This window comes from Empidonax traillii, unplaced genomic scaffold, assembly GCF_003031625.1.
Source record: "Empidonax traillii isolate 1590-97213 ecotype Southwest subspecies unplaced genomic scaffold, ASM303162v1 scaffold7:size3022706, whole genome shotgun sequence".
Classification (NCBI taxonomy): domain Eukaryota; kingdom Metazoa; phylum Chordata; class Aves; order Passeriformes; family Tyrannidae; genus Empidonax; species Empidonax traillii.
The window spans coordinates 2,287,189-2,305,776 of NW_020955200.1; the positions used below are offsets into that span (position 1 = coordinate 2,287,189).

At 34.9% G+C, this 18,588-nt stretch overlaps 1 protein-coding gene across 6 annotated transcripts in view; it reads right to left on the reverse strand.

Moving 5' to 3' along the window:
- TRPM3 (transient receptor potential cation channel subfamily M member 3) overlaps nucleotides 1-18,588 on the reverse strand; it is a 411,660-nt gene that overhangs the window by 117,592 nt on the left and 275,480 nt on the right. For all 6 annotated transcript variants that reach the window (XM_027881877.1, XM_027881862.1, XM_027881869.1 and 3 more), the window contains exons 2-5: nucleotides 12,523-12,602; nucleotides 11,665-11,869; nucleotides 3,300-3,513; nucleotides 382-506 (exon numbers count right to left, since the gene is read on the reverse strand). In XM_027881877.1, the coding sequence (XP_027737678.1) occupies nucleotides 382-506; nucleotides 3,300-3,513; nucleotides 11,665-11,869; nucleotides 12,523-12,602 (624 nt within the window). The remainder of the gene's footprint in view (nucleotides 1-381; nucleotides 507-3,299; nucleotides 3,514-11,664; nucleotides 11,870-12,522; nucleotides 12,603-18,588) is intronic.

Here is an 18,588-nt window from a genome sequence, read left to right on the forward strand (position 1 = left end):
TCTGCAATTCTGAATTTAGCCAATGCATTATAGTACTGTTTAAAAATAAATCAGACTTCAAGCCTTCCAATCCGTGTTTTCTTAGGCACTTTTCAGAATTCATAGAGTTCATCTAAGGATGAATCTTTATCATATTTCCAAGAATAGCATGTAATGAAATTTCTTTATAATTTATTTTTAAAGAACATACAGTGCAAGAATTTTTATTGTTGCCATGTCAAAATCACCATCAACTATAATAGAAAACCTGTGTATATATTAATTTTTTTCTGCAGACAATAATTCTAAAAAAGAATCGTTAAGTGAGGGATGGAGAGGACAGGAAAAGTAACTGGAAGATTTATAGATATTGGAGGTAATCTACGTCTACATAGGGCTTACATCTTTGCCAATCAGATCCTCTTGATTTTCCACAATCCCCCAGGGAGCTATTCCGATGGTGCAGATCTTCCCTCGAGATTTTGAGGCATGATCTTTCAGTGCATCTCCAACATGCCGAATGACTCCTGGGAAAGAAACAGCATAAAATAGAAATTCAAAATTATGTCCTTTTTGTTCACTATCATATGGATTTAGTATAGACTTGCTTTTAGGGAACAGCTATGCCTACACTTACAGTGAAATAAAGCTATGAGTTTATTCATCTTTATTATTTATTAGGGTATTTATTTAAATCTGTTTTATTGAATATAAAAAGAAAACCTATATGAAGTAACCAGAAAAAAATACACAGCTCTAGAAATAGGAATAAAGATATTGACAGTTGAATGCAGAGTACTGATCTGCACTTGTGCTAACATATAGATATGCATGCAAGCACTTGTGCATTTTCCAGCATAGAAAGGATAGGAACTAACTGACCTCCTCCACCTCCATCTCCCCAAACTCTCACAAAAGTGAAGCTTGTGCACAAATGGTCCCATAAAGGATGGAAATGTGAAAACATCATTACGCTACTGTGTGACTAAGCTATTTTACCATGCTTTCCAAACAAACTCAGTCACCTGAGATAGCTTCCAGCAGAGTATTAACCCCCTCCGGGAATCAGTGAGAAAACAAAAATTAGTATAGAGAGAATGACTGCTCCCCAGTTCTCTTCCAAGTGCTCCTTGCTTATCTAGACCAGCTTTAACAGTTTCAGGGATACTTCTATGCAAAGAAAAAGTGTCATTCCTTCTTCCTTTTAATAAAATAGTTTTTTAAAATCTGACTATTCATAACTACTTTTAGGATGCGGGTGCACTGAAGCAGACCTGTGAGTTTCTCAGTTTCTGAGTTTTCTTTTTGTTCAGGATTTAAAGCAGAAAATCTGTCCAGAGTGCAAAAAATTCCTGCTATTTAGAATAATCAACTTCTGGCATAACATGAATATTCAGTCAGTAATTTATATAACCAAGTATGCTATCACTGTCACACTGCTGATTCTCAGTCCAACAGCAGTTTTCCAGGATTTTTCAATTATAATTTTCCTTAAGAGAAACCCAATTTTAAAACTCATTGTCAACAAAAGAGACCGTACTAAGAAATTCTCAATTGGTACAATTTCAAAATTAATTTTCACCTTCACAGTTTGAAAATGTAAACCTGAAGCAACCGACTGCTTTGCTCCAGAAATGAAAGACAGCAATGAGAGGTAACTGATATCACAGAACTGCTTCTGATGTTACATGTTTTTTAAGCAATACAGAGCCACTTGAAGTACATTCTTTTGTCTAGGTAATTTCTGATTACAGAAAAAACATAAGTTATTCATGTTGGCTTTTCTGGTTCATTTGTATTGTTTGGGCACTTGCAACTATGATGATTTGAAAAATGGTATAAAGCAGTTGTGCATTACAAAATTTCTGTAGTTTGATTTCTACAGTTCCTGTGGTCATCCACTGCATTAAGAGTATACGAGTATTACAACACATGCATTTTTCTAATGCACATTATACATAAAATTTACATTTTAATTTAAATTTTTTATCTCTCTTTGCCATACAAGAGCATCTGGCAGCTAATGTTATTATCACCGCAGTACAAAGGCCAACATTAACCTGATTTTGTCTCTTGTTCTTAAGAGATGGGGGGCATATTACACATATGCAAGTCTGACTATTTATCTAAACCTCCAGAAGCTATGTGTCTTCTCTGCTTTCTTCAAGCACCAGGCCTGCCAAGTTCAGGAAATGTCTGGACAACATCTCAGGCATGCGGTGTGACTCTTGGGTCTCTCCTGTGCAGTGCCAGGAGTTGGACTCTGTGATTCCTGTGGGTCCCTTCCAACTCAGCATACTATATGATTATATCCTATTCTCATTGCTGCAGTGATAAAACTGAATATTGTTTTAAATTTGATGTGGTCTGGAAATTAGTAAGCCCAAGACACCTATTAGGAATTTATATTCAAATATGTAGGAGTTGATTCACAGTGCACTAAAATTAACACATGGTAGAATGATTACATTGTTTTCCAGAGACACTAAGAAGATACACTCTGTGAGATTCCTAAAGTAAAAAATTATAGCTTTGTTACTGCAGCAAATGAGAATGACATATAATTTACAAGTACATGTCTTAGTTCAAAACTTTTTGCATGTATCCCTAGCAGAACTTTCCCCTGAATCTCTTCTACTTTCTACCTCCTTCAGAGAGGGTAACTGAGAATTCAATGCCAAACTTTCTTTGTCTAGGGACCTGTGTTTTGCAGCTTATTCCCAAAACTTACATGGTGTCTACTAGCAGAGCTGGGCCAGCTGCTATCTTAAATCATTAGGACACCTATATAGTATGTTACAGATCTTCAAATAGAAATGGTAATAATATTGCTCTTGCTGAAAGAGTAATAGCAAAAAATTTAGGTCAAGCTCTCTACAAGAAAGAAAAAAGTTTTCTGCCACATTCAAATAGTAGAATGTTTTTCCTTGCATATTTCACATTCTCTTATAAGATAAAATATAGGTCTTTCCTGGATGAAAATGTATTCTGTTTTGTGTAATAAGAGTTTGACTTCTTTGGTTCCCTGCAGCTTATGGTTGATTTTATAAAGACTTCACTGGCAACACACTAATATAATTGCCTCACAGGAGGCTATATTTTCAGCTCCACTGTGTGCTTTTCATACTTTAGCAAACCTTTTATTCTGTTTCATACCAGTTTCCAGGCTGGTATGAACTTGGCATTTTCTTTTTTGCACATAGTACAGAAATTACTAATAAAATAAAACACAGAATGGCTTCTTAATCTCATCCGTCCTGCTTTTCTTCTGTGATGAGGTCTCTTAGATGCCACTGCTTTTATTTCAATGTTGCTGTTACCTGTGTTTACTCCTCCAGTGAATATCCATGCTCCAGTTGTCATGGCAGCCTTAATAAGGCCTTTTCCAAAGACTTGTTTGAGTTTTGGCTGAAGTTCAAAATTCTGAAGGCCCCCATGCACAGAGATGAGAAGTTTGGGGAGCTCAAGTTGCCATTCTTTGGTCATCAGATGCAGAAGAAGGTCAGGCTTGGTGTCAAAAGACACACGTACATACTGCAGAAACAAGGGCAGTAGTAGAGAAAAAAAGATTGGTTATACTCACTGGTTTCTAAAATATACGAGCCAAACCAATTAATCACTGAAAAAAGGCAAGTTAGAAAACTAGGAATAACAAAACACTTTCAATTCATGGCCTGGATAACTTTCATTTTTTGAGAATTGTTTAAAAACACTTAGCAATGCTTGAAAGATTAATGTCTTTAATACATAGATGAAAAAATTGGAACACAAATGTAAGTGGTCTGCTAAAGACAACCTAGAATCACAACTGTGTATTCACTTTTACCTCATTTTCAAGTTAACCAAGGCAAACTCTCAAAACGTAGGAAATAACAGAAATAAGGTGAATTATTCAAGCACACACAAGTTTAAACTGAGCAAGACTACTAAACAGGTACTTTGCAGATGAAAGAGTGCTAACTATTACTTACAGATGGATTTTTACCGATTCATGAACTTGCCAAAAGAGACACCGGACCCTAAAAGTGCTCTGAAACAAATTTACTCATTTCCAGTGGTTGGCTGTTCTGTGCTACATCTGCAGTGTTTTGCACCAGGGTAGATCATGCCCATCTGTGTGTGCTCAAAGATAACAGCTTCCTTCAAAATTTCTACAGCACTACCATGTCACATATACAGCTGTCTCTTTCTGGCAAATTTTAATTTTGGCTCTTTCTCCTGATCTTTCTGTTGCTGATGTATGAAGGGTTTCACAAAGCCCATGACAGGGCAGGTGATACTTTTTTCATTTCTAGTTACATAGCAGAAATATCCTGCAAGAGGAAAAAAGTATTTCTACAGCTGTTAAGATCTGGAAAGACCCTCTTAATAAAATAAAATAGGTTACAGAAAGCCACTCATCTATCAAACTTCTGATTGAATCAATGCCTGTAGAGCTACTTCAGTAGTCTTTCCCTGGATGGATTGTCAGCACAGACATCAGGCGTATAATAGAGGCTCCTTTTACTTTCAGTCAGAGGAATATCTAGTTCTAGGTTATTTATTGTAAAATGCCAGGTAGTATAATATCCATATATATTATGTAATCATTTTGTCCTTTTCTGACATGTCTGATTAGTATTTCTTGCCAAAGGTTTGTTTTTTAGTAATATCATGTGATAACAAAGTGGATTCCTTTCTAGTTGAATAAGAAATAAGGGCTTGACATTTTCCAGAGGAAATTGTTAATATATAGAGTTTTTTGCAAGAATGGGTTGTCGCACAGTGGACATACATTCTTAACATTTCTGGAAGCAGACGCCTGTTTGCACAAATAGTTGGGGGGGTGGGGCACAGTCAAACTAAAAGCTGAGGAAGAACTTGGGAATGCACATTTGCCCTAGTGCATTAGTAATGTAGCAGTCAGACAAATCTGTAGTAGCTAATGGACACAGAAAATGCAATATTCATGTACAACAAAAATGCACCCTCAAGTTGATATATAGATGAACTGCCTCCTCAGTAGCTATTCATTCAATTTCCAGCGTGGGATAAAATCTGGTATGGCATCTGATACCACTGACCAGATTGAGATGTTAATAATTTTTAATTTGGGATTTGAGGGCTCTCAGAGTTTTAACACACCAGAGGGGGTGTAAGAAGGCTGATCCTGATTCTCTTTTTTCTGTCTTTATGGAGATCTGATGTTGCAAAGGGCAACCATTGATAGACATTCATAGACGCATTCAGAGAGAACATCCTTCATGGGGCCTACATGAAAACTGTGCTGGTCAAACTATGGAGATTCTGTTGTGGAATCACTGGTATCTTTGTTTTTTGGTGAAGACAAACTGGTAGTCTTAAGAAGATAATTAAGGTGAATTCATAGTAGCAGTGGACACACAAATATGCTGAAAATAGAGGCCATTGCATCATCTAGGATGACATTAAAATGAAGATACAAATGACATAAGATGTATATTATATAGTCACTGCTTTTTTCTGATTCCTTAGTATTTTTTTTTCTACCCTGGAATGTGTGATTTCACTGCCCTTACCTTCTTAAGCCTATGTATTACTATTCTTATACATGAAGACCTTTGAATTTCCATAAATATAAGTCCACATATTGAATCAGAAAGTTGGAAGAAATATTTTTTGCATTTATTTGAAATACAGACATCTTTTATTGCAAGCAACAGCTTGCTCTTTATACTGAAGGCAAAACCCCTCTATATTTATAATAATTTTACTTTATGAAGAGGAAATTTAAGGCAAAATAAATCAGAAAGGTTTTTTTTCATGTAAATTAATATTTAAATCATCATAGGTAAGATTTTTTGGTTTAGAAGTTTTTGGCAATGGTGCCAAACATAATTTTTCTTCTGTGCATAGTGCTCAGTTTTTATGACTGCTTAATTTTTGCTCTTACAAATGCAGTTTTCAGCTTGGTATGTTTGATATTACTTTTTTGCCATCACTTCACATGTTAACTAACAACTACATGACAATTCTCTTGTCATCACTTTAAAAGTTTACATTAAATTATAAACAAACATTTTTGTCCATACTAAAAATTAATTTCATTCCATCTTGTAGCAGAATATTTAGCCTTGTCAGTTTTTGCTTAGAATCTTAATATTTCTGCTGTTCCTAAATTCTTTTGGTATCTGGAGGCAGATATAAAATTTAGATGTAAATCAAAGCCCAACCACTGTTGTGTTACCCTGAAATTCCATGTTGGATGTACCTGTCAGTTGTAGAAATGATAATTTTTAATGGCAGATGATTTAGCCATTTTTTTATGGAAGTGATGTTGGATGGGATAAAAGTGTTCAGTTACTATGTGCCAGCAAAGCAGGACAAGTTAGGAAGTAAAACTACAGTTTTGAATTGCAAAACCTACAGACTGACTTGACTGACATCACCATAGAATGGTGAAATGATAAATCATCAAGTTCAAGCTGTCATGCCCTTTTGATCCCTAAACCAGCACAGCAGTAGTCAGCACGAGTGCCATTTGATGCCAATTGTCATTTCAGTATTTTGTCAAGTATTCTCTTAGAACATAACTGTGCCCATCATCAGTCAAAGAGCCAGACACTTTCAAGTTTGACTCCAGTGCCTCAGGGCAAAAGCCAAAGTTCCTGAGAGGTGGAATTACTATTCTGTTACACATGCACAGCTGTCTCATTAAAGTACTTGGTGAATGACTGCGGATGAGAGTCTCAGTGAATAAAATAAAGAGATTCAGAATTTTGTTGCATTTTTTCAGAGTAAATCTATTCAGGGAACATTTTGTGATCTGCATTCTAACATTGTTCCTGTGTTTCTCTGTGGTAAATAAGCTTCTACAACTGCAGACATGTCTTCAAATTAAAGACTGGTTCCCTCAAAGTGTGATCCTCACATAAAAAATAGGTTTGATGTAATTCTCACTGAATTCAAGAGAAAAACTGTCACTTAGACTGAAACCAGACTGGTTCTGTATAAATTACTTCTTAACACCTTGGCCTGATCCAAGTTCCTAAATAGTCAGTGGAAGGACTCTCATTGATTTAAATCTGCTTTGGATAAATGTTTTTCTGTGTTATTTCCCTTTTTTCTCTACATAGGACACCATCTTTTAAATTCTGTAAATATTTTTTAAGAATTAATTTACTGTAACAGAAAGAATGTTTTCAGGCTTTTCATGGTTTATTCAAGTTAAAGGATTATCTCTTTTTTCTCTCAAAAGTCCTGATGGCTTTTAAGGTGCTTTTTATATAGTTTTGATAAAATTCAATATAATTTAAAAAAAGAAAAACACCTGTTTCATGTGGTCAATTTCCAAATATCCTTAATAAAGTTTTGAGGATCTGAATATTAAGTAACTGTTTATGTTCACTGGAATTCTATTGGTTCTTTCATTTTTCCATGAGAAAGGTTAAGAAGATAACACTGAAGTAAACTTTGGTTTTTTGCAGGTGCAAACATATTTTAGCATTTTACTGTGCATATTAAATATATTATTGGAATGCATTCAATGAGGATGAATGTATTTAACTCAGGAAAGCTTTTCAAACAGCCGTCTTCCACCTAACCTTGAAAACATACAATCAAAGAAAAGTTATTTCTGTAAAGAGTAATCATTTAAAGAAGTTGATATGAAATCCAGGCCCACTAACTAATGAAAGAATGTATTTTCTGTGTATGTGTGTGTGTGTGTGTGTGTGTGTGCGTGTGTATGTATGTGTGTAAAAGTAGATAGCATATTAAAAAAATGGTTTTAGTTTGGTCACAAGTACAGAATGCATCACAGCAACATTGTCTTAACTGGTCCACTGATGAACAGAACAGTTTTTAAATTTTTTTGAATATTGTTCATAATAGGATGGAATCACTCACATTAGTTTGGTAATTGCTTTCTGACAGTGAAATAAATCACTAGTATATAGTTAGACAAACTCACACATGTTATTTCTTAAAGTAGTAAGAGCCAGCTTATATAAAGGTTAGCTTTTATTAATTTTCCTGTATTTTAATTAATTAACTGATTTATTTGCAAAAGGGTGTAATAAAGTAATGTGTATCCATATCTCTCAGATCTTTTCACAGTGGTTAAAACTGAAAATCTGCTGTAAGAACAATGTAAATGTTACCAAGCAAAACTGTGGATTGTGTTTCCTACATATTAATGGCATCAGTCACTTGTAAAAAATATGAGACTGACAGGGGTCTAAATACCACAGATCTGTTGTAGGATATCTGTGATTATGTGAAGATTGAAGGAAAGGGCCTTTTAGTAACTGAACTCGTTAACTAGCCTTACCTAATCTCAGCTATGTGTTTCTACACAATCTGCAGCACCCTGTGCTATTCACATTATTGATTTAAGGAAGTTAGCTCAGCTGCACTGAAGATACTTTAACAACTCAATAGCATTAGCAAAATTCATGCTGTTTGGGAATTTTTGTTCTTCATGGCCATGGATTTGAAATTAATGGCACAGTCAGTTCTATGACAATATGGAAATCTACATCTTTTCTGTTTTGCTCCAAATCCATGTGTTCTATTATAATTTAACTGTAATTTTCATTTCCACAGCTAAAGATCCCATTGTTAATTGTCTGGTGGCAACTGATACAATATTATATTGTGAAAAGTGTAATTATACTTATTATACATTTGGTACTAAAATCTAATTCTCCGTTCAAATGGCAAAAATAATTATCTGTCAGTCTTACATGCACTAATTTATTCCATTAATTAATTGGTTTCCCAATTATAAATCTGAGGTTATGGTTTTCATTAATAAACCCCACCTAATTCCTTGTAGTCTGATTCAGAAAAAAATAGCAGTTTTCCTGTTAGCACAGAAAAAATGAGCAGTTTTTCTGTTAGCACAGACCAAGATAATACTACTCAGTTCTGTGTTTTCCTTGTTTAATAATTTTCATGTGTGGGCACACATATCATGAAATTAAATAGGGAATAGGCGCAAAATTTTATGCCAAATTCTTCCCCTGAGGCTTTCCTTGATTTTGGTCAGCTTGCCCAATCTTCCTGCTTTGTAGGGTTACTTTATGAGCCAGTAGGCACAATATTAACTTACCACGATTGTCAGCAAAAATCAGCTTGCATGCCGTAGTTTTATTTGGTAGCCAGTACCTTGAAAATAACTAAGATAACATATTTTTTGAAAGGAAAAAGTCCATCATATCTTTTCCACTTTATCTCTCTTCCCTTACCCATGTTGATCAACTGCTCTGCATATGGGTATGAGAATTTGTTGTCTGAACAAAGTTTCCAAGGACTATTACGTACTTGTTCTTTTTTTCCTAACCCTTATTTTTCAATATAATTGCTCCTTTTCCCCTCCTCTTCTGGCAAAGTTGGTTGGCTGCTTCTATTGAGCAAACTCTCAGCTTCCATAGAAAGCTTCTGATTTGGAAAGTTTTACATATTATGGGAAAGACTTCATATCCAGTAAATTCAGAGATATCAGTTTAATTATCTCTATTAATAAAACTGCAACAACTAGTTAGGCAGCTCTTTGACCACAGCCTACCTTAAAATAATGTTTGAGCTGGAAATAAGAGCATAAAGACACCTCCATGTCATTTGCAGCAGCAAACACAGCAAACTATAACAAAGCTCTTTAATTTGTTCATTTAAAAAAGGCACAATTACTGGATACGCAAGTCTCTTTATTTGTGTTTTGGTCTTATGAAAGACACTTTTTTCATTGTTGGTAACCAAGCATGACACCCATTCAAGAGATATTTACCAAATTGTTTAATTTGAAGCACTTTTCCCACTAGCTGGATGATTGAAATTCTGGAGCTCTTACAGACTTTTTAATTCATGAAGAACTTGGTTTTTCCTATGTTTTTGATGGGGTTTAATCATTATGAATAGACTGCAAAAGCAACTATCTTCCTGATTCCTGTACTGTCAAAATAAAGCTGGATTTTTTACAGCATTAAATCTTTGTAGTCATCTCTAAGTTTTAATTTGTTATTTAGGTCTCTCAGAATTTAAGTCCCTTTTTCCCTTCTTCCCCCCCACCCCCAACTTCCTCATGGTTTCATTCCTGACTGCACTCTGTGACAACATTTTTCTTTCTGTTATACTGAATTCCAATTTACCTCCACAGTTTCACTTCAGTTGTTTTTCTTTGAGCACACAGTATATACCTTGAAGCATCTCCTGTCTCTTCTGACACTATGCCAAGACATCAGAATCCCAGCAAAGACTAGAAGTCCTCTAGAGAAATTGGTAGCAACAGCTTCCCTAAAAGCTTCATCATTTCTTGGCTATCTAAGACTACTTTTGTCTGGGTAGGGCTGTTTATTGTTTTAAAGCAATCTTCAAAGACATCACTGAAAAAGCTCTATTGATTACCTTTCTCATAAGCAGTGATTTAATGTAAAGTATCCATATATGGTTAATAACACTCATTATTACTGTATCTCTAAATCTTTCTCAGCTTGGATGAAAAGTGTTTTGGGTTTTTTCCACTGCTTGTAAAGATACAAACAGCACAGCCTGGTTCATTTCAGTGCTGAAGGAGTTGTCAATTTATTCACACTAACCAAATGTTATTTATGAAATCAGAGTATCTCTAGAAATGGCCTTGCAGACTTTTAGGTGATTGGTTATCAACTGAACATATGGTGTATGAGGTACTCTCAGAGAGATTACTTGATTTTCTGTTTCTTGGTGCAGTAGTGTTTTCTGGTTTCTACCAAAAGAAGCCATCCATCTGCATGAATGGTACCATCCACTCAAGTAATCACTCCAGCTCCAGCACCTCTGTAGACCAAAATATTTGGCTTTTGCTAGCATAGTACCTGAGATTTTCATTGTCTTTAATCTCTGTCCCCTAAAACAGTTCTGAGACACCTGGTGGGAAGAATTCATGTGCAGAAGACAGACTACCCAAACCTGCTGGGCAGGTAATTTTGAAGACCACTTAGGAGTTCTGCTTCTGCCCTCACTGCTGCCCAAAACAGTGTCTTGGTCATGATGTGCTAGGTAGTCATCTTTCATTCCCAAAGTCACAGGTTCTGTAGTTTAAATAGAGTCAGAGGGATTCTTCCTTTCATGGAAGGCTTCCTCATAGGAGAAATACATGCATGGGTTACTGTGTGTGCTGGAAACATCTCTCCAAATTAGTGGAGCAATGCCTTCAGATTAATATATTTTGGTATCTCTCCATAGGGAAGATAGACTCCTTGTTCAAGGAAGTCTGTGAAGGAATAGGGATTTCCCAATTCCTAGATTAGATACTGGGGCATCTTATTTCACTGAAATATGAACCAATGAATCTAACTGATCTATCCTCTGACGCATAGCTGGAGAAATACTAAAAGGAATTAGATATATTTAAAATTTGTCAGTTTGCAGACACAGGCAGCAATCTTAGTTGAATTCTAAAATTTTTCAGAAAAAGCGGGATGACTAGCCATTGGAGAAAAATCAAGGTAGCAGGACATTAACTTGTCTTCATTCTTCATAAAGGTAGCCCCTCATACACTGCACTCCAGCTTTTACAGTTAATTTTGTTCACCTACTCTTTGGCACATGACACATAAAAACATACATTACGGTCCTCCACCCAATAATATTTTACCAGGAAGTTAAGAAAGAATCCTGTTCATTTTTTGTGAATGCCCAGCTTTAGCTAGCAGCATGATTTATCTAAGAGAAAAACATGGTTACCATGGCTTTATTGGAGTGGCCTCCTCCTTGGAACTCAATGGTTCCAAAAGCGTCCGTTGGGCTGAGCTGCGTGTGCTTGCTGATGGACCACTTCTCCGACTGGATGTCATTGCGAGTGAGCCTGGTTTCATTTTTCTCGTTCTGAGTAACGGAGGCGCTTGGAGGCTGTCCAATATGTTGACCTGTTAGACGCCCACAGCAACACCTATGATATTAAACAAACAGAAAATTCGAGTCACGTGCATGTATAAACTGAACAGGGAAACAAACTATAAAGAAAATCTAACCTCTTTTAATTCTACTTTCCTGCTCTCTGAAGGCTTTATGTATGGAAGCGATACAGTATGTATATTATCTTTACTTTCTGTGCTCTTGTTTGAGCTCCCCTATATTTCAATAAAACCATGCTTTGTTATAAATCTGTACAAAATGAAGTTAACATTTTCTGTTGTTTTCAGATGACACCAGGACAAATAATCAGCTTTTTTTTTTTTTTTTCATGGACTAGCACATATTTTAAATTGCTAGTTTACTCCTTTTATTTTCTTTTGACAGTACTGTGTGTCACACATCCAATTTAGGTAAACATTCAATTCATTGAATATTGAACAAAGAAGATGAGGAAATTTAACACAGGTGTTGATCCACCTTGGATTTATCTTTTTTTAAATTATTTTTATGGAATAAGTTTTGAAATGTAAACAGTGCCCGTAGGAATCCATCACTCCAGATGTAATTCAACCACCTTCTGAACAAATAAGTTTACAAAATATTTATATCCATATATATTTTATGCATATAGAGAGACTTTTTATTTTCAATCAACTTTCATTTTTCATACAAGTAGCATGCAATTACCTATGGGGGTCTTTGGTGCTGGGTATGATATGAACACATTCTCTCTTGTAAAATGCTCTTTCTATCCATGATTTCTGTGCCTAAAAAAGAGAAAGGAAATGCCATGAGCTCTGTTTGCTTATTAAACACAAATTATAATGCAACTGAAGAGAAACTTAAAACAAAGAAAAAAACTTCACTGACTTTGCAGACACACAGTGCACATTTTGCTCAGGGCAAATATTTTCCATTAGAACTGTGGCTCCTTTCTAGAATTGAGCACCCAATAGAAGCCCTTAAGGTTGTTTTCATATTCACTAGCCAGACAACTTTGATCCTGTCAACTACATTCTCATAGCAGGAATCATTGGAGAAGAATTAATTCAAACTTTAAAGCTGTCTGCATGGTAGATAAAAAAACACACCTATTCATTGAAAATACTTTAAAAAGCCTATTTCCATTTTAGTAATGCAATTAAGTCCTATCTAATTTAAAAAAAAAGCAATTTTTTACACAAGTACTGAGAGTACTGTTTAACATGGAGGTTTACATAGTTTCCTATGTGAACATCCTAATAAGAAAAGAAAAAAAAAAAAAGAGGAAGTTCTGTTTCTGAAACAAGACACAAAAAACTTTGATACATTGACTCAGGTGAAGTGGCTAAGGTAATCTCTGAAACACTTCAGTGAAGCTATGCCCATTCATAACACTCAAGATCTTTCCCCTCATATTCACAGAAAAGCAAGAAATTTCCCTCAGCATAGTCTTACTTTTCAAATACACAACAAAGCTTTTAAGAAAAGAAAGATAGATGGGTAGGAAAGAAAAAAACCAAACCACCAAACCTCAAACACAAAACCACAAAGGAAGGTTTTTCAGAGTTTTGAAATAATTTTAATTATCTAGGAAGTCTTCACTCCATATGAGTTCTAGCAAGTTCTCTAAAACACTCACCCAGATACAATTCAATTATTTCACTTAATAACTTCCCTTTAAAAATCATTTCAAAGAAATAAACCTTATAAAACCTACTTAAATAATAAAATTCTCTGCTTTTTTGCAGGTATAAACAGAACAATGAACTATGAAAAAATTATCTGAGAATTAAGTAATGTGAAATGAACTTCGGACAATTTAAAGGAAATATAAGTATCCTGCCTGTATAAAAACAGAACATATGCCTATGTAATGTAACCTAACTAATTACTGTTACTTTTTACTATGGAAAGTTAAATGGTAACATACCTAAGAATTGCTTTTACTAACTAATGTTACCTTACAACCAAATATTACCTTTTTGTCAACTCAATCTGCCTCTCATTTTACATGTTTAATGCCAGAAGCCTCTGCTTCTGGAACTTGTGAAAATCACTGTGAACTGTGGAAATTTCTTGAAGTCAGTGAATATCACTAGCATAAACGATAAAGTAACATAAGAATTTCCAGCTACATCCATTACGTATCAGTCCCAGCACATAAAAAGTTATTCTTTTGCCTTTCACATACAAGATAATTCCTTGTTGGATCTAGTGGTCACTGATGTTACTTAGCACTATTTCATCTTGCTTCTCCTTGCATTTTTATTTGAAAAATCTGCTAGACTTAATATTTTGAAATACCAGATAACCTGGCATCATTTCTACAGTAGTGAAAAAATAAAAAGTTGACTAAAACCATTAAAGAAAACTGTATTTGACTGATCTTCTTTACCGTAGCAAACAAAAAGTTAATATATTATAGAATGTTGGCAAGGTTTGTTTTGTTTAAGCAAAGGAGAGTTAAACAGAAATTCTGAAGAAGCTAAACCAGTTTTACTTTACATAGAAGAGATTAGCTTGAAGCTGTAATTTATTATAACTTCTAAATATCCTTTAATAAATACTTATATTTTTTATACTTTTCTGAAAACAATTTACCTTGGTAAATTTCCTGATTACATAGAACTAGTGTCTTAATGGTCACTAGCTAAGTTTCTCTCAAGATGCAATACAAAAAGATGCCATAACAGGTACTTTACTGAAAATTTTTTCTTTAGGTATAGAAGTAAGCTTTCAAAAACCAATAAACTGACATTCAAAATTTGTTTTCCTACTCTTTCTGATATTGTCTTTGCAAGTAGAAAAGAAACATAGATATGTTAAATATTACAATAATAATTTGCATTTGAATTTTCATCAAAGGTAATATTGCACAAATAGTCTGATTTGAAAAACTCCTTTATTCACATCAGGAAAAAATACTTGCCAGCTTTTAGACCTCAAACAATATGCTATTCTACCCAACTGAGTCATGATGCCAAAATATATGATTTACTAATTTCATATTTCTTCATCTTTCCAAAATTGAAAGAAAGCATCTAGTTTTACTGTTCCATACCAGTTATCTTCCTGTGACAGCTATAATTTACAATGAAGTAGAAAGTTCAGACATATAATAAATTATGTTACTTGCTGTGGAGGCTTCATAACAGCATAACATCAGGAAAGAAACATATTCAGAACTAAATTGTCTGCATTAAACTCTTATTAATAATGTCAATTTATAAAGTAATAAAAAATTTAGAAAATTGCAGCAAAGAATATTCAAGACTAGTAGAGTAAGAAGCTTATCTTCTCTTTCTCTTATTTCATAAATACTCCTTTAGTATTAATTCATAAGACAATTTAAAGTCCACAGGGAATTCATAAAATGCACGCCATACTTGAATTTAGTTTATTCATAGCTTAGCTCCCTAGGTCAGTCTCTCCCTTTATTAACCTAGCTGTAAAATCCCACCAAGAACACTTTTTTTCCCTCCCTCTTCTTTACCTGAGCATCAAACTTGGTGTTTAAGTCTGTCCTGGAGCAAAATCTGCTTTCCACGTTTCGCCACTGATGGTCATTGCTAATAACACATTTGCGACGGCTGAACAAGGCTCTCACTCTGCCCCCAGTGCAGAGATGTGAGTGCCAGCAGAGCCCTTGCACCCATTAGCCGCTTGGAATGTGCTGCTGTGGGATTAGCCTCGTTAAAGGGTTCAGTGGGCACTGACCCGTGGCCCCACAACGCTGCTTGGTTTGAACATCTAATCTGACGCCTGAAGAAAAACAAATCCCTTGAGAGCTTGGATTTAACTGGCACAAGCCTTGATGGGCTTTTTTTCCCCATCTCTTTTTTCCCCCTGAGAAAGCAAGCTGGTGAAAGTGTGATAAGATGCTCCGAGTTCTTAAGTTCAACCCAGGAAAACCAATCCTTCAAAAGAAACACTGTAATATGCTAGAAAGAACCTGAGAACACAGGGGAAACTGTTAATCTCCAAAGAATGAAAACAGTGTGTTTATTAGGCAACTGTGAGAAATCTATACACAGTTGAAACATATTGCAAATAATCAACAACAGCATTTTTCCAAAGAAACTGGGTTTTGTCACTGTTTCTCACCACAATTCTTGTACTGTAGTGCATGTAACTTTTCAGAAAGTCAAAACCACAAGTCTTTGTCTTTCAGAGACAAGCAATTGCATTGTTTTCAGCATAATTAAAAGTTGTTAATTTAAACAAAAACTTGACTGCTAAAAAATTTGGGGACTACTTCTTTACTGTACCCTCCTGATATTAACACTGATGAACAATCATTTCATATAAAACCCACTTGTTTTTGTTTTTGTTTTGTTTTGTTTTTTTTTTCCCCTAGTACCTAGCAATTACATGTGTATATATACACATTCTATTTTAGCAAAGCTATGACCTAGGAAGTTTCTGTACCAGAGACCACGTGTGTATCTTGTGAGTTTTCTTAAACACAGGATCAGACCAAAGACGGTCTATGGAGAACAACAAAGGTTAAAGCTGCAGCCAAGAAAGCAATTAGTAAACAGTTCACTGAGGTAAAGAATACAACTAGGGAGTCAGCAGGTAAAGACAGCTTGCATTTTAACATTAGGGAATTTGGTTTGGTTGAGGGTGGAGAAAGAGTGAGGTGATGAAAGGAAAAGATCTCACAACCAAGATAAAAGCAAAAACTGTAATTGACTTTGAAGTGAAATTACAGTGCTTGACAAGATTCTAGTTTCAGCTTGCAGGTTTCAGCTTGCAAAGTGACCTGGGGCAGAAGTTACATCTTTTGTCTCAAGAAATCAATAAAAGAAATTATGGTTATGTTCATTTGCATGTGCTACCCAATGACACAAGGATGTTTTATAGATAGAGACTTAAGTAGAGTTAGCATATACAATCGATGCTACAGGTAATTACTAATGTCTTTGCCACAGCTAATTTAAAGATACATTAATCTATGACTCTTTGGCAATGCAAGTACCAGTGCCATAGACACTCCTCTATTTTAAGGACTAATAAAGAAATAACCAATACGCAAAGAGAGCTGTGTTTTCAGACATCAATCCTGTTCATTTGGTGCTACAAATGTACACAGTCTTTACATTTTCAACCCAACTCATTGTTAATGAAACAAAGACTTAAAAAGCAGTTAGCAATGAGCCCAGTACTGACTCCTCACAGAAGATGAGGGCAAATATTAAAAACTAATCAAGAACAGAAGTTTTCTGAAAGACAAAATCTGGCAGATTTTAACATGTTATGTAGCTGGGACGCTTAACTCTGACCTCTGAAATAGTATTACTTTGAAAATAGCACTAAGATTTACCATTTTATAAAAACTAGCTATGTCAGTCACAGAGCAGAACTGGTGGCAGTTCTAACCCTCTGTTTTCCTACTTTGTTTATTTTCCACAAGTAACCAGGTTCTAAGACAGGTTTTACTGGTGCAAGAGAGGTGTAGCTAAAAGCCTGTCTCTACCTTGCAATGGAGCAGAGCAGCTGGACAGGCAACAGAGTAATACTGAAGCAAATTACAGATAGGATTTGCAGGAGCATATGGTGATGGAATTGAATCAATGCTATTGCAAGCTGAAGTGATTAGTGTTCCTCAACCAAATGGGCACCCATACAAATTCCACCGGCTCTGAGTATCTGTAAACTTCTGTAGCTATATTAGTACAAAGGAAGGCAATGCTTCAGTGTAACCTTATTACAAGGTGTGCTCAGGCCAAATTTCTAATCCTCTTTTCAACACTGTCCAGTTATAGGCATTATAAATACTTTTATGTCTTTCTTGAAGAATTAGGAATTTACCTCTCTGGACATTAAGTTAGGGATCATTACACTGTCCCAAAATTTTCTAACAGACATTTATTAGTCTAACAGACTAGCATCTTAGAGGCTGGTAATCAGGCCTTTATCCATTAGAGCTGTACTTACGTGTTTTACTGGTTTTTTTTAACAGATTTCCCAAGCCCTTTATCATCAGATTTGTTACAAAAACAATGCTGAATTGTCTTGAAAATCAAGTTGTACATGATTTTGTACATTGTCTTGAAAATCAAGGAGTACAGAACAGGATGACATAGAATGCAGGCATTTATTGTTACAGTATGTTACAGAATTTATCTGTTAGCATTGTTTACCAGTTGCAGCTTTTATACTGTACTTAGAAGAAATAAAATAATTTAAAAACAATCACGAGTTTTTCACTAAATAAGATTTTAGTAATTATATCTGATATTTTTCTTACTGCAAGGACACAGAAGTGAAAATGTTACTTCTCTGTTAATACTACTATGAAAATATGTGTTTAAGCTTTATATATTTTCAAGACAACATACAGACCAGGCATATGTCCTTATTAGCCATGCTATTGATAAATTAACTGGAAAGCTTAAGAGACATTTTAAATAGAACTAGAGAGAATGATTAGAAAATTGATGTAGATATCCAGGTTCCTAGAGGTCTCCTCAAGATTAGCAGAAGTGCAAGAGGAAAATTTTAAGGAAAATGCCATTAAAATGAAAGATACATTGTAAAGAACACTTTCAAAAAGTGTTTGCTTCTTATGGGCTCTAGCATATGACAGGAAGAATTAAGCCTATTGATTTCATTCATGAGGTTTCTTTGGATACGTTTATGATTTCACAAATCTGCTGTGGGTTTAAAATTGTTTAAATAAGTAAATAAACCTTTTCTAGCATGAAGGCTCTATTTGATCAGATGATGGGTTCATCCAGACCACTACGAGGTTTCTACAAGTGCCAT